Source organism: Drosophila pseudoobscura, chromosome X (genome assembly GCF_009870125.1).
Source record: "Drosophila pseudoobscura strain MV-25-SWS-2005 chromosome X, UCI_Dpse_MV25, whole genome shotgun sequence".
NCBI classification, from domain to species: domain Eukaryota; kingdom Metazoa; phylum Arthropoda; class Insecta; order Diptera; family Drosophilidae; genus Drosophila; species Drosophila pseudoobscura.
The window spans coordinates 60,957,005-60,970,696 of NC_046683.1; the positions used below are offsets into that span (position 1 = coordinate 60,957,005).

The 13,692-nt window shown below is 47.4% G+C and overlaps 4 protein-coding genes across 6 annotated transcripts; 3 read left to right on the forward strand and 1 right to left on the reverse strand.

The window, feature by feature from the left end:
• Positions 1 to 1,383: 1,383 nt before the first annotated feature.
• Positions 1,384 to 4,573, forward strand: Six4 (homeobox protein six4). The gene is made up of 4 exons (XM_001352978.4): positions 1,384 to 1,885; positions 2,642 to 3,045; positions 3,110 to 3,627; positions 4,235 to 4,573. Exons 1-4 carry the CDS (start codon positions 1,726 to 1,728, stop codon positions 4,338 to 4,340), a joined length of 1,188 nt encoding a protein of 395 aa, XP_001353014.1. The 5' UTR covers positions 1,384 to 1,725; the 3' UTR covers positions 4,341 to 4,573.
• On the reverse strand, positions 4,572 to 5,799 carry LOC6900293 (uncharacterized). Of its 3 annotated transcripts, none has more exons than XM_002135579.3 (4): positions 5,678 to 5,799; positions 5,510 to 5,613; positions 5,278 to 5,443; positions 4,572 to 5,219 (listed from the first exon to the last, which is right to left on the reverse strand). In XM_002135579.3, the coding sequence occupies exons 1-4, from the start codon at positions 5,694 to 5,696 to the stop codon at positions 4,729 to 4,731; spliced, it is 780 nt and encodes a 259-aa protein (XP_002135615.3). In that variant the 5' UTR covers positions 5,697 to 5,799; the 3' UTR covers positions 4,572 to 4,728. The 3 variants fall into 3 exon arrangements, with proteins under 3 accessions (XP_002135615.3, XP_015044081.2, XP_015044082.2); XM_015188595.2 differs by having other exon boundaries at positions 5,278 to 5,446; positions 5,678 to 5,797; XM_015188596.2 differs by having other exon boundaries at positions 5,278 to 5,446; positions 5,672 to 5,778.
• A 67-nt stretch (positions 5,800 to 5,866) lies between these two features.
• On the forward strand, positions 5,867 to 7,655 carry LOC4812303 (trafficking protein particle complex subunit 12). Its single transcript, XM_001352977.4, has 4 exons — positions 5,867 to 6,244; positions 6,301 to 6,885; positions 6,947 to 7,122; positions 7,181 to 7,655. Exons 1-4 carry the CDS (start codon positions 5,933 to 5,935, stop codon positions 7,560 to 7,562), a joined length of 1,455 nt encoding a protein of 484 aa, XP_001353013.3. The 5' UTR covers positions 5,867 to 5,932; the 3' UTR covers positions 7,563 to 7,655.
• A 52-nt stretch (positions 7,656 to 7,707) lies between these two features.
• On the forward strand, positions 7,708 to 13,572 carry Pcif1 (Phosphorylated CTD-interacting factor 1). Its single transcript, XM_001352976.4, has 5 exons — positions 7,708 to 7,897; positions 9,548 to 11,406; positions 11,469 to 11,594; positions 11,658 to 11,786; positions 11,857 to 13,572. Exons 2-5 carry the CDS (start codon positions 9,560 to 9,562, stop codon positions 12,560 to 12,562), a joined length of 2,808 nt encoding a protein of 935 aa, XP_001353012.1. The 5' UTR covers positions 7,708 to 7,897; positions 9,548 to 9,559; the 3' UTR covers positions 12,563 to 13,572.
• Positions 13,573 to 13,692: the final 120 nt, after the last annotated feature.

Genomic DNA, 13,692 nt, shown 5'->3' on the forward strand with positions numbered 1-13,692 from the left:
CAAAAGCGAAAATAATAATTATAATGCAAAAAGCTTTGGGTGGATTCCGGCCGACAGCTCTGCCGTCGCGACGGCCCGTAAGTCCTGACACGTGATTTTAATAATGGAATTAGCCGGGATGCGATTACAATTCACAATCCTTTTCCTGCGGTCAATTAGAGGGCACACCTCGCCCACCCCATCGCAGGGGGGGTGTTGCCAGGCAGCAACAAAAGCTCAAATATCGAAATTAGTAATCTGTAATCGGTATCGACACCTGCAGTAATCTCTCACTCCCCCCCGCTCCCCCGTCCATCGAATCGATGATCACGCAATGTGAAAGGGCCAGGGCTCAGAGCATCCCCTTCTCCCCCCTCCCCGGCCAGCCTGTGACAAATCTGTGCTCTGGGACCAGGGACCTGAGACCTGAGACCTGGGACTCCGTTGCGTCGAGTGTGACGAAATTGTCAACCCTCCTAATTTGATGCCTAATGAATTCCCTTCAGCAGCAACAACTGGAAAAGTGCTCCTGTTTCTGTATGGCTTTGTGTGTCTGTGTGTCTCTGTATTCCGTGTTCCTGGGGGCAACGGCGACGGCAGCGCAATTGTTTAGCCTTTTTGTGGATGGATTGTCACCTTTGTGTCCATGTCAGTTTTATTTCATTTTACTTTATCGCACCATTTCGTGTTGCATGCAGCAGTGGAGGAGAGGAGGAATTTTGTAATTGAAATTTGATCCCATTAGATGAGCAGCCAAAGGCAGAGGCAGAGCCTCATCGAGCAGCGAGCAGCAAGCAGCAAGTAGCGAGCATTCTTTTCCCAATCCCAGCCTCCGCCTGGGAATCAAATTGCATTGAGTCTGGGTCTGGGACCGAGACAGAGACAGAGACCGAGAGTCCACTTTATATACTCCACTCGTGGATATATCTTGCATTTTATATGCAAAAAATACGGCAAAACACAGCCAGAAACTCGGTGCAAAAAAGAAGCAATGTCATAGAAATTTGATGTAAATTCCAAGAAACTGCACACGGGCATTCATTAGATACCCTATACCAAATGCCATGTACATACATACATACATACATACGTATGTACACCCCCCTACCCGTAAACACGATTCTAATGAGGTCATGATGTTTGTTTCTTAATGAAATTCAATGTTTTTCGCCGTTAGATAACACACACACACGCAGAGAAACAGTTTGGCAAACGACAAAATGGCTGCCCGGAGGTTACGCCCTCTTACGCCGAGGATAACGGCACAGGCAATCCACCCCTAAATTGGCCTGCTCAACAACCAGTCAGCGCTCTCCAGCCCCGAACTCGAACCCGAACCCGAACCGAACGGCAATGGAACGGAGCACACAGCCTGCCTGCCCTGCCCTGCCTGCCCTGGCCGGGCCTGGGATTCCCCATGCACGGCTTCTTCCGCTTGCATTTCATTTGATTTTGAACAGCGAACGCGTCAAGACGGTCAGGAGAGAACGGATCTCCCCAACGAAATCCCAAAGTTCTTTGCACAAGCAAAAAATAAAACAGTGTAAAGAAAATCAATAGAAAATTGATACAAATGCAAAGTGAATGTTTTTTTTTAAGTTTAAAGTATTTAAATACCAAATATTACAAAAATTATGAATTAATGAAAATCAATCAAGTGCTTTAATTGATAGCCCGAAAAACCCCATAGTCACCCCAAAAGTGAAAAGTTATCATACACAAACCAAATAATAGAAAACTAGCGTAATGTTTGAGAAAAATATGGATACAAACAATCTGTCAGCGTCCATAAGCGGGGACCTGGACTCGACCAGTTCCGGCGGCACTTCATCGGACCATTCGGCGGCGCAACAGGATAATCTCAGCTCTCCCATGGCCTACGGATCGCTCTTCCTGCCAAATCCCGGTTAGTTATACAATGTCCAGTCCTATCAGATCAGTGCGGAAAACCAGAGGCGGCCAATATCGTATTACCCCTATGTAGACAGAGGCGTCAATGAGGCGCTGCATAAACAATTAAAGCCTGGACTACACAATTTGCTGAATATTACAAAAGTTTTGAGGACTGCATGTAGTGCACAAGTGGGTTTTATAGAACAGAAGATGACGTTGGTATATGCACTCCAATAATGATACCATTAATATGGGCATATGGGTGGGCTCCCATTTGGTCATAGGATCTTTTATCTCTTTTAGTTTTTCAAATCATTTCCTTCTCTACAAGTTTTTGTTCTTTGCTGGCTGTAGGCCATCCAAAATTCGTTGATTCATAGCCCGTTTTTGTGGCCTAAACCAATGTACCATCAAATGCATTATGTATTACATATCTGTATATGTATGCATGCACATATGCAAATACATATTTCTTTGGCATATATGCACTTACATTTATGTACACATATCGGATTTATTTATTTGCTTGATGTCTCTTTCTGGTCTCGATATGATATACAGTCCCCGTCTCCGTCACCGTCCGAAGGTGTCGAAAGACAACGATCGTTTTGGTCGGCTATTTGATGATTAGTCACCTCCAAATGTGTGGGGCTGTGGGGTGGGCTGGGGTGTGGGGGGGTTACCGACCAGCCCACCGAAATGGCACGTGAGAACGAACGACAAAAGAGCTAATTTCTCCGCATGATTTCGCTTACCCCCTCCCGACCAGGCTATCGCGGCAACCTCTCGTGCAAGACCGTCTTGCAGCTGGATAAGTTTGGGCCGTACGAGGCCGCGGAGAAGGATCATCTGCTGGAGCGCCGCTTTCAGGATATTACCAACGATTATGACAAGTCCCCACCGCCCACGGCCTCGACCACGCCCACACATTACCCTACTCTGAACAGCATTATGTTCGAGAATGGCGTCAGTGGCGGCCCTCTGGGCGATCTCAATGGCAATACGAAGACGGACTCCCTGTGCGCCGGTCTCCAGAGAGGTGGTGCCGGCGGTCTGGGTGGCAATCCGGTCACCGGGGGACACCTCATATCGAATCTAACGGCTGGCCACAACATGTCCGCCGTGGGCAACTTCCCCATCGATGCCAAAATGCTGCAGTTCTCCACAGACCAGGTGAGGACTTGAACGTTTCTCTGAGGAGGCTTTTGGGTAATCATCATTTTGTACCCATCCCCAGATCCAATGCATGTGTGAGGCCCTGCAGCAGAAGGGCGACATCGAGAAGCTAACCACTTTCCTGTGCAGCCTGCCGCCCAGCGAATTCTTCAAGACGAACGAGAGTGTGCTGCGGGCCCGCGCCATGGTCGCGTACAATTTGGGACAATTCCACGAACTCTACAACCTACTGGAGACGCACTGCTTCTCCATCAAGTACCATGTGGATCTGCAGAATCTCTGGTTCAAGGCCCACTACAAAGAGGCCGAAAAGGTACGCGGTCGTCCCCTGGGAGCGGTGGACAAGTATCGCCTGAGAAAGAAATACCCCCTGCCCAAGACAATATGGGATGGCGAGGAGACTGTCTATTGCTTCAAGGAGAAGTCGAGGAATGCCCTAAAGGATTGCTATCTGACCAATCGCTATCCCACGCCCGATGAGAAGAAAACGCTGGCCAAGAAGACGGGCCTAACGCTCACCCAGGTCTCCAATTGGTTCAAGAATCGTCGGCAACGGGACCGTACGCCCCAGCAACGATCGTAAGTTGATATAGAATTAGTTCTATTTGAATCTGTAGCATTTCTGCCCTGTCATAGGGTACATACATCGAACCTTTGCCTTCCATTCCATTTCTACATAACTCGTAAAACAATTCATTCAACACTTGAGTATGTTCCACCCAGAAGAAATGGGAAAACTGGGAACAAAATATAATCAATTGTTTTGGAAATTGGCATTAAAAATCGTTTGTACTCATAAGTGACCGTAAAACACTTGCGCGTCCAGTTCTGTATTCCGGACCGAAAATGCCACTTGAGCGTGTTTTATGTCCAATTTTGCCCTTAGCTTAGCTCAGCTCCTTCCATGGGTCCATGGGTCCATGGGTCCATGGCCCGTCCTGTGCATATTTATAGAGGCTAGGGGACGGGACGTGACCCTAACGCAGCGCATGCGTGTAGCATGTGCCGCACCGCTCCGTCGACTCCCCGCTGGCTGATTGCCTTCTCCCTGGGCGTCAAATTGCAGCACTCACTCTCGCACTTCTCTTCACCAGCAAGTGGACTAAATGTGTTTCCCTTTTTTTATTTTTGTGTGCTTGTATGTGCGTACCAACTATATATTCCCTTTCCTTTTCGTTCTTTGCAGTGATATTATGTCGGTGCTGCCAGTGGGCCAGTTGGATGGGAATGGCTTCCCGCGCATGTTCAACGCCCCCAGCTATTATCCCGAGACGATTTTCAATGGGCAATAAACTTTGAACCATTCGGAGGGGGCTCGTTCCATTGTTTTGTAAATACGGCGTTTTTATGTTTAAAAAAAACCAAAAGCAAATGAAAAACTGGTCATCAAATGGCATCATAATCTGTAGCTTTAGAATAATCTTTTTTTTTTGCTCTATGTATTGTACAATAAAACCTAATAAGTAAAATGAATGAATTGTACGAGTATAATTGCAATAGATTAATAAATCCGAATTCCAGAATAGTTTATAAATATGTTTTTTATTTATTTATTTTAAGCGTACATAGTGGAACGATAGAGGCAGTAAGTATTGCGTGTATTGCCACAAAGCTAGTCTTATATTTACACATGCCTGCCCTAGTAATACTTATAGCGTTGGGGAGGTCTGTAATTGGGGTCTATTTATCCTTATATTTCATTTTGATTTCATACAGCGCGATTCTTTCCTCCTGCTCCAGTTCGAGCTTTCTCAGCTCAACGGCTGTTTCCAATTTCTTCTCCTCAAACTTCATTCTTCTCAGCTCCTTCTCCTTGAGCCAGTGGAATTTCTCCACCTCCAACTGCAGAATGGCTTCCTTAAAGTCCAGCTCATCGATCTTCTTGGCAGCAGGGCAACTATGGTCCATGGTCTTTTCCTCGATTCTACTTTGGTGATTCTGTAGCTCAGTCTCGTATAAGGAATCAGAGCAGTCAATGGGATCCACTGATGATTCGGTTTCGGATCTCAGATACTCCTCATTGAGGGAGTCGTCGTTGCTGAATATCGATGAGCGCGGATGGTTGAAGTCAGTGTTCCACGCGCTATTGCTCATGGAAGATTCAAAATTGAAATCGGCGCCAAACATGTCAACCAGCTGATCATAGTGCGGGCACAATTGCAACAAGGTCTCTGCAAACATTTGCAAATCGTTATCACAAAAAGCATTTTTGGTAAGTAATAAGTTTACCTCTAACTCTGACGGGATCATCAATCTCTGCTCCTTTCGTCTTCATCCAGGTGTTGGCCTTCTGTAGAGTACCCTTTAGATATCTTAGCTTGCATTTAAATGTGTTCCAAGAGCCGCTTATCTTGGTTTCCTCTATCAGTTTCGTGTAGTACTTTCTTGCCGTGGGCTTCTATTAAATGATTGTTGTCGTTTTCAAAAGCTCAAGTCTGAATCGGTTGAGGATAATGGTTACCTCGATATTGCCGTGCCTAGAGATGTATGTTAGCATAGATTTTATTTCCTCATCATTCCATTTCTTTATGGTTGTAACTTTCCGATGCCATTTAAGTGGTTTTGCTGCGAATATACATACAAAATATTTATTCCTGATTAATCATAGGTGTTCTGCGTTTACACTAACTGGTTTTGTTTGCAGGCATGTTCTGGGAAAGGTTTTATTTTGATTGCCTGTTTGTTTTTTGGTTGTTTTTTGTTGAAATTAGAGGTGTCAGGCCATCGAAGGCACTATCGATAGTATCCATGTTATGGTTTTGCTATTATCATGATACTATCGATATTGTTTTGGCCATATTCTAATAGTAGGCTGTTTTTCCTGGTATTATTGCTCGAAATACCAGAAACATACCAGCAAATTAGTATAGGAAACGCGAAAGAAATGTCAAGTAAATCTAATCTTAGCGAATACTTTGCTAATGATCCACCTAGTTTTTTTGATGAGCTGACGAATAAACCCAAGTCCAAGGAGATACCAGCAGAAAGTATTGTCAGTGGCACCAGCAGCGGTACCAGCAACAATATGTTGTCAAACACATTCACAGGTTTCTTTCAACCTCCCGAATTTGTGGAAACACCTGAGCTAGAGGAGCCCATCAAAGTTACCGACGAGGTCCGTAATTTGTGGGAGCTGCCCCGCGAAAATGACCACAGTAAATTGATTATGCCTGGCATACACCTACAACACGATCTGGTCGGTGAGATACAGAATCTTGTTAGAGCTTTTCACCTTATTACCACCTATTTCAGCCCGATCCCATCAGTGTGGCAGTGACCCAGCACCTTGGAGAAGCTGAATTGGCAAACCGGAAGATCCTGGGCGTGGACGATGTCACCCAAGACGAGCGGGGCCTGAGGAACCTAATCCATGCTGGCTGCCTCCGCACGGCAGTCAATTTAACTGGCCGACTTTTGACGGTCTACGGCCAGGGCTATGGACGTGCTGGACAGCCAGCCAAGCATTCCCCTCACTCGCTGCAGCTGTGGTTCACTCGCCTGGCGCTGCTGGCCAAGCTGGGCGAATTCGAGCTGCTGCAGACCGAAGCGGAACCCTTTGGACAGCTCACAGCACCGGATGTGTTCTACGATTTCTATCCCGAGATGTACAATGGAAAAAGTGGGTCCATAGCGTGCTTCTCGTTCCGCCTGCTACTCGCCGAGCTGCCCATTTACATGGGAAAGCCCCACGTAGCCCTGGACAGGCTGTCGGAACTGCATGTGACTAGCAATGAGATCAAGCAGCATTATATACAGATGCAGAACAAGACTGCCGAGCAATTCTGGCAAAAGCGGTGCGAGAGGGTCTTGCACTCCATTATAAACTGTGGCCTGATGGTAAGTCCCAAGGGTTTACATGGAACATAAATTTATAATTTAATGAAACCCACACGTGTAGATGAAGAAATTCAGTATGATTGATGATATAATGGATGGAACCCTGTTGAAACGCTCGAACCTGAGCAAGGACGACCAGCGATCTCTGTACTCGGCCTGGGGTCGCATCTATTTGCAAATCGGTGATATCTTTGGGGCGGAGCAAAAGTTTGCCGTCTCCCGGCGACTGCGAGAAATGTAAGCTTTGAATATTTCATAGATGGATAAATGTATTCTGATTATACTCCTTTTACAGGAACTCTGCGCCTGATCTAAGGGACCTTATGGACAAGGGCCTTATAGCAGTGGCCAAAAACGATTTTCCCGAAGCGTACCTCATATTTCAAAAGGCTTTGCACTTGGATTCTGGCAATACGTTGATCCTGAACAACATGGGAGTGTGCCTGCTGTACGCTGGGAAGCTCAAGGATGCCATTAATCTGTATGAGCATGCCATTAACCAGAATCCCCAGAGATCCCTGAACGAGAGCCTGCTGGTTAATCTGTCGACTTTGTACGAGCTGGAGTCCAACAACTCGAAGGCGAAAAAGTTCAACTTGCTGCGGTTGATCAACAGATACAAGCCAGATCTCAATATTAGCATAGAAATTTGCCTTAAATTGCAGACGATCAACTAAATATAGAGTAACTTATTTATTTTTGTTACACACATTCCAACACCCTTAGAATAAAATTTCACAAGATATCTTGTGTTGTTCAGTATTATTCAAGTCCATCCTTGGTTTGTGCAATCGATATGAAAAAAATACCACGCAATCGATACCATCGCGGACCTATCGCTGCGTAGGCCATCTCAAATCGACTTCCCAGTATCGGTCGCCTGAAAAAGAATTTGAGAAGAATTTATTTATAAATTTCCATAGAAAATCGCGGGAATATTTACGTATAGAATACGCCTAAATGTTTGGAAACACGTAGCGAGTGTTTATCTGAATAGGATAGTTGGAAATAGGTGAGTTTTGTGGCATTTAATGGCGTTTCAAAAGTACGGCCACACGATGCCAGGCAGCAGGCGTATATAAAATGGAAAATATTGATGTGCTGCCTGTGGGTGCAAAAAAGAAAGTGTAGAGAAATTTTCGTTGCAGTTAGAATATTGTATATTTTGACTATACTCCTGTTTAAGCTCCTCCTGCGAATGATTCAGATTAAACGATGTTCGATCCAAACCCATTTGACTGTTTTTTTCCTTTAATTTTAGCAATTTTATTTTGTTTGGATGTGTATAAAAAAAAAGCGCGCCATTATTTTTGTGCTATGACGTAGCCATCGGGGGCCACGAAACAAAGTGTAATTTGTTGTATTTTAGCTCATGTGCAATTGTTTACGGCGTGCATAATGCCTTCTCTTCATTGTGTGTGTGTGTGCAGCAAATAATTTTATATAGTTTTTATTCTGCTTGTGGCGGTGCGCATACGCTAAGGTACACGCTCGTCAAAACATATACACATAACCCAGGCAAAAGGCAGAAAATCTCTATTCTTTTGCAATTTGTTTTGATTTCTCATTCGTGTGAGAGTTGTTGTCATTGGTTTTGCGCTCTCTTCGCCGTCGCTCTCTGGCTCTCTCGCTCATGCGCGCCGTCTCTCTGTGCGGACGGTTTTCCGTATGAACGTGGAGCGCAAAATCAAAATGCGCTGAGAAGAGAACTGAAATCTTTCTCACATTTGTTGGTAGAATGTCGCGCGACTTCATTCCAAAATGAATTTAAATAATTTTTTCACAACCTTCCCACGTTCCCCTGTGTGGCAGCCGCCGCCCTGAGCGATCTCGCTTCGCTGAAAGTCTGGTTTCGACTGCCGTAACGGCAGTTATCGCCTCTTTGGTGGTTGCCGTTTTTCTTCGATTTCGACGTGCACTCATTTCATTATCTCTGGTGCTGTGCTGGCATGGCTTTTTTCTAGCTAGATCTGGCTGTTTTTTTTTTTCTTTCTTTTTTTGTACATAGGATGTCTTGTGGGAATAAGTTATTGGGTATTTGCATATTTTAACACAATAATATACCAGTTGACAAATGAACATCACCCGCTTATAATTTGTGTAGAAACTTCGTAAATAATCTTTATTTTCCCATTAGAAAATCATATTAAATAGATGGCCGTCCGCCCTTGTCTGCCTTAAAATTTGTTTTCTTCGCGCTTTTGAATCTCATTTTCCTATGTTCGGTTTTCCTAGTTATGGGACCCATATACGAGGTTAAGTCTCCATGTACTCATTCATTCACGAAGTAATTTCTGAAGTTTTCACTCTGGCACTTGCACTTTTCCCATCCCAAATGTCACCTCGGGAATCTCTCCTCTCTCGACCATTGGCGAATAAATACACTTTTAAGCAAACCATTTTAAAGTTAGTCCTTGTTTTTCCGTGTTTTACTACCAATCTAACGATGTAAACTTTAATGAACAAGTTATTTTTTGAGACTTTTCATTTTTCCCGCTAGTTTTGTTTGCGAGATGCTAAAGCTGACATCACTGTTCATTTGATTTCCGCTCTTTCTCTCTAAGTTATTCTCAATCTCTCTCTCTCGCTCTTTCTCTCTCTCTCTCTCTGTCCGATGGAACTGTAAACATATGTGTATTATTTTTGTTTACCTTTCTCTCAGATCATCCACAAGATGGCAGCCAACAACAGCAATAGCAATATACACAATCTGGGGCCGGGGACGGGCGCGGGACTGCCGCAATCCGTGATTGCATCCACGGGTACCCCCCTGGGGCCGACTCCGCCAGCCACCAGCAGTGCCTCACAGAGTGCCTGGGACCAGCTAACGGCGAGTGCCTCTAACAATATGTCGCCTTCGCCGACGGCTGGAGCGCCGACGGTGACGGGACCCATTTTAAGCGATGCACCACCCTCCCTTGGTGGTGGACACAACATGAGTGCCGGCAGCTCGCCAGTGGCCAGCTGCTCCTCCCCGTCAACGCCGACAAAGACGCACGCTCCGTCGCCGCTGGAGAGCATGGCCCACACCCCGCAAGGACCACCCACGCTGGGTCCGGGCCCGGGTGGTTACGGTGAGGAATTGACTGCCGAACTGGTGAACCAGGGCTGGCGCAAGTTCTGGTCCAAGCGGGAGAATCGTCCGTACTACTGGAACAAAGTCACGGGCGAGTCGTTGTGGGAAATGCCCGGCACGAGACCGTTCGATCCTCTCACGGATCCCCTGGGGATTTGCCATGCTGGCGGAGCCACGCCAATTCCGCCACACATGCAACAGCAGCAGCAGCACCACCACCATCTGAAGCGAAGGCCCTCTGATGACATGCACATCCATCCGAATCAGCAGCATCAGCACCACGGGGGCGGTGGACCTCCCATGAAAAAGTTCGTCCTGGCCGGACCCTGGGACCTAGAGGTGTGCACCAATGCGGTCATTGTGGAGCGTCCGCCAACACTGCTACCCCAGCCCCATCCGGAGGTTGAGGCACTGAGAGCAGCCCTAAGCATGAAGCTGCTGAAGACGTACGAGGATCTGTGCATGCGCAGGGAGAACATCAAGGCGCCGAGAGACTCCTTCAATCGCTGGCTGATGGAGCGCAAGGTGATCGATACCGGGTGCGATCCGCTGCTGCCCAGCAGCTGCAAGCCCGAGATATCCAGCGCCATGTACCGCGAGATCATGGCAGATATACCCATAAAGCTGGTGAAGCCCAAGTTCACTGGGGATGCTCGCAAGCAGCTCTCCAGGTACGCCGAGGCGGCCAAGCAGATCATCGAGTCCAGATCAGCGCCGCCCGAGTCGAAGAAGGTGGTCAAGTGGAATGTGGAGGACACGTTCCAGTGGCTGCGGCGGACTGTGGGCGCCAGCTATGAGGATTTCCAGGATCGGCTGGCCCACTTGAAGCGCCAGTGCGAGCCGCATCTGGTGGAGACGGTCAAGAGTTCGGTGGAGACGCTGTGCGTCAAGATCTACCATCTGTCCGCGGATCATTCCCGCAAGATACGTGAGCGGCACCTGCAGCTGTTGAAGGAGCATGGCATACCGGAGCCCACGCCACCGCCGCCGCCGCCGCACCTGAAGAAGGTATGGTGCTACCCCATCCAGTTTGCAGTGCCCTCGCCCCGCATGCCGGCCATCGAATATCTGCAGGATCGCGATCACATGATCATCAAGTATACGCCCGCAGCCATCAATCAGCCGGATGCCCAGTACATCAACCTCACCTATCTGCAGAAGCTGGAGCAGCTCTATCGCCACAACTGCTTCGACGACAAGAAGTTCGATCTGTTCATTGGCCGCGTGTGGTGCCTGCTGAAGCGGTACCAGACCTTCCTGGGAAACTCATTGAACTCCTCGCAGGAAGCGGAGATCACCCAGGCGGCCTTGCCAGTGCCGGTGTTCGAGTGCCTTCATCGTCATTTCGGTGTCAGCTTTGAATGCTTTGCCTCGCCATTCAATTCCTATTTCCGGCAATACTGCTCCGCGTTCGCGGACACGGATGCCTACTTCGGGTCCCGAGGGTGCGTTCACACACATTTCATTTCCTACTGTTCCACAATATATGTATGATTGATTTCCGCAGGCCCTTCTTGGAGTTTAAGCCCGTGTCGGGGTCCTTCCAAGTGAATCCTCCACATTGTGAGGAATTGATTGAAGCTTCCTTGGTGCATATTGACAAACTGTTGACCGATACCATGGAACCGCTGAGGTAGGGTGTTTCCAGCTCCCCATCTCGAACATAAAATACATTCCGTTCTCTTGACCCTCTTAGCTTCATTGTTTTTGTGCCCGAATGGAAGAGCATATCCAGGCTGGACGAGAGCATGTACAAGCGCCGCTCAATGGTGGTCCTGGGCATGGCCCACGAGTACAGGCATGGCTACCAGCATATGTTGCAGAAGTAAGCATACACACGGACTCCTCCGGCTGCAGCAAGAACTATTCCTAATTACTAATTGTTTTTCGTACAGATCGGAAGTGCTTATCAAGTGCATGCAGGGCACCCAGGTAGTCTGGCTGCAGAACAGCGCCGGATACGCACGCTGGGGACCCAATGAGAATCGTGTGGAGGCACTGCGCGAGGCCTTCCGGCCGCAGCGGGATCGCGAGCGTGAACGGATGGCAGTGGCTGCCGCCGCTGGGGCCAGCAGCCATCCCAGCCAGCAGTCGCCAGCAGCCACGCCCCCATCGTCGACATCGGGAGCGGCCACAGTGGCGGCATCAACGCCTACAACGTCCAGCACAGCAAACAGTGGCAGCGCCAGCAATGCCACAGCCATTACAACGAGCGCCAGCAGCATCAGCAACAGCATCCCATCCCCAGCCTCATCTTCTTCCATTTTGACGCCTCTTTCGCCACACACGCCCACTGGGAATCCGCCGCCGCAGTTCCCGCCAACCATAAGCAATACGAGCAACAGCAGCAATCTAGTGGCTGCCTCGCCCACAATGAGTGTACAAAGTGACTGCTCATCGCCCTCATCGTCCACGATGTCGCTCTCCCCGGCACCAGCCTCCGGCGGCTATCCGGATGGCGGGAGCTCGGCAACAGCGGCTGCTGTTAGCATTACGGCCACGGCCAGCACTTCGGCGGCAAGCACTGCCTCAGCATTTGGCCAGGCGACCAGCATCAATAGCTCAGCAACCACCCAGGCAGCCATCAATTCGGCTGTCTAGAAGGCAAGGAAAAGCCAAGGCTTAGCACACAGCAGATAGCAGCCAGCAGCCAGCAGCCTGCTACTTCAATACGAGTATCCATATTGTTCTATTTTTTTTTTTTTTCGATACTATCTGTGCACTTTTGGGCTAAGTACCACAACCGTTGTGTTTACTTCAATTAGGATAAATATTAGGGGATATTGCATGAGGAAAACAATGAGTAATTGGGGGACGGCTCCCACCACGCTGAGTGCCGAAGAATCTATCTATCTTGTTATACACTTTTTCTACGCTATGCTAAATCCTATATCTATATTGATGATGAGTTTTACATTTTCAAGTTCTTGGCATTTGGGTGCCGGGATGTCCCCAACCCCCAATACCCAATCCGTTCAGTGTTAGGGCAAGCAACAAGTTATACATTTTAAGTGTAAATATGTTATATTTAAGTTGAAATAGTTGATAGACACCGGCCTGGCCGTCGTTTATCTTACAAGCATAAAGTACGAGAGCATGAGAGCATGCGTGTAGTAATTATAGTCCCCCCAAAACAAAGCTACCCGAAGAAAGGACTCGTAACGATGCATACATAGTATGGGTAGTGTGGGGCATGGGTATGGTACGTGGATTTCCCATCCTTGTTTTGGGGGGGCGTTGCAAAATGGTTTTCCATTCAACAAAACAGAAACTGATACAAGAGCATCAAATAATAAACCAACACACTGTAATCATACATATACAGAAAACGAACTCTAAAGCCCCTAAAACAATCTTTTGTGAGACTATTAACATATTATAGGATACATTTACCTTAAACAATTATTGCAAACAATTATTTGAATACTGAATACTGAATATCGCACGTGTACCAAGGCGATAAACGTACGTTAAAGCTAAAGTAAGTAGAAGAAACAGAATGCAGAATGTGGAATGCGCAAGAGAACCAAAATTTTGTAATGAAACCTACGTACACCTACGCACCCGCGCACAATAAACGACAACCATTTGGTATGGTCCGACAGCTCCGAGATCTCCAGAGAGTTTCGAATGGTTGGTACTTTCCTCGATTTCTCGATGGAAACTCTAAACTCCCTGAAGGCCTCGGAGGGACTCGCGGCAAGCCAAGCAGAACACTTGAACACACAACT

What these genes read in the sequence shown, in the direction of transcription:
- Six4 (XM_001352978.4), top strand. Translation starts at nt 1,726, where the DNA reads ATGTTTGAGAAAAATATGGATACAAACAATCTGTCAGCGTCCATAAGC. An exon ending in TGCAGTTCTCCACAGACCAG is followed by an intron (nt 3,046 to 3,109) that starts GTGAGGACTTGA and finishes ACCCATCCCCAG; the next exon opens with ATCCAATGCATGTGTGAGGC. An exon ending in CGTACGCCCCAGCAACGATC is followed by an intron (nt 3,628 to 4,234) that starts GTAAGTTGATAT and finishes CGTTCTTTGCAG; the next exon opens with TGATATTATGTCGGTGCTGC.
- LOC6900293 (XM_015188595.2), bottom strand. An exon ending in CTAGGCACGGCAATATCGAG is followed by an intron (nt 5,447 to 5,509) that starts GTAACCATTATC and finishes ATCATTTAATAG; the next exon opens with AAGCCCACGGCAAGAAAGTA. An exon ending in TGATCCCGTCAGAGTTAGAG is followed by an intron (nt 5,220 to 5,277) that starts GTAAACTTATTA and finishes AAATGTTTGCAG; the next exon opens with AGACCTTGTTGCAATTGTGC.
- LOC4812303 (XM_001352977.4), top strand. Translation starts at nt 5,933, where the DNA reads ATGTCAAGTAAATCTAATCTTAGCGAATACTTTGCTAATGATCCACCT. An exon ending in TTATAAACTGTGGCCTGATG is followed by an intron (nt 6,886 to 6,946) that starts GTAAGTCCCAAG and finishes CCACACGTGTAG; the next exon opens with ATGAAGAAATTCAGTATGAT. An exon ending in TCCCGGCGACTGCGAGAAAT is followed by an intron (nt 7,123 to 7,180) that starts GTAAGCTTTGAA and finishes CTCCTTTTACAG; the next exon opens with GAACTCTGCGCCTGATCTAA.
- Pcif1 (XM_001352976.4), top strand. Translation starts at nt 9,560, where the DNA reads ATGGCAGCCAACAACAGCAATAGCAATATACACAATCTGGGGCCGGGG. An exon ending in GCCTACTTCGGGTCCCGAGG is followed by an intron (nt 11,407 to 11,468) that starts GTGCGTTCACAC and finishes TGATTTCCGCAG; the next exon opens with GCCCTTCTTGGAGTTTAAGC. An exon ending in TACCAGCATATGTTGCAGAA is followed by an intron (nt 11,787 to 11,856) that starts GTAAGCATACAC and finishes TTTTTCGTACAG; the next exon opens with ATCGGAAGTGCTTATCAAGT.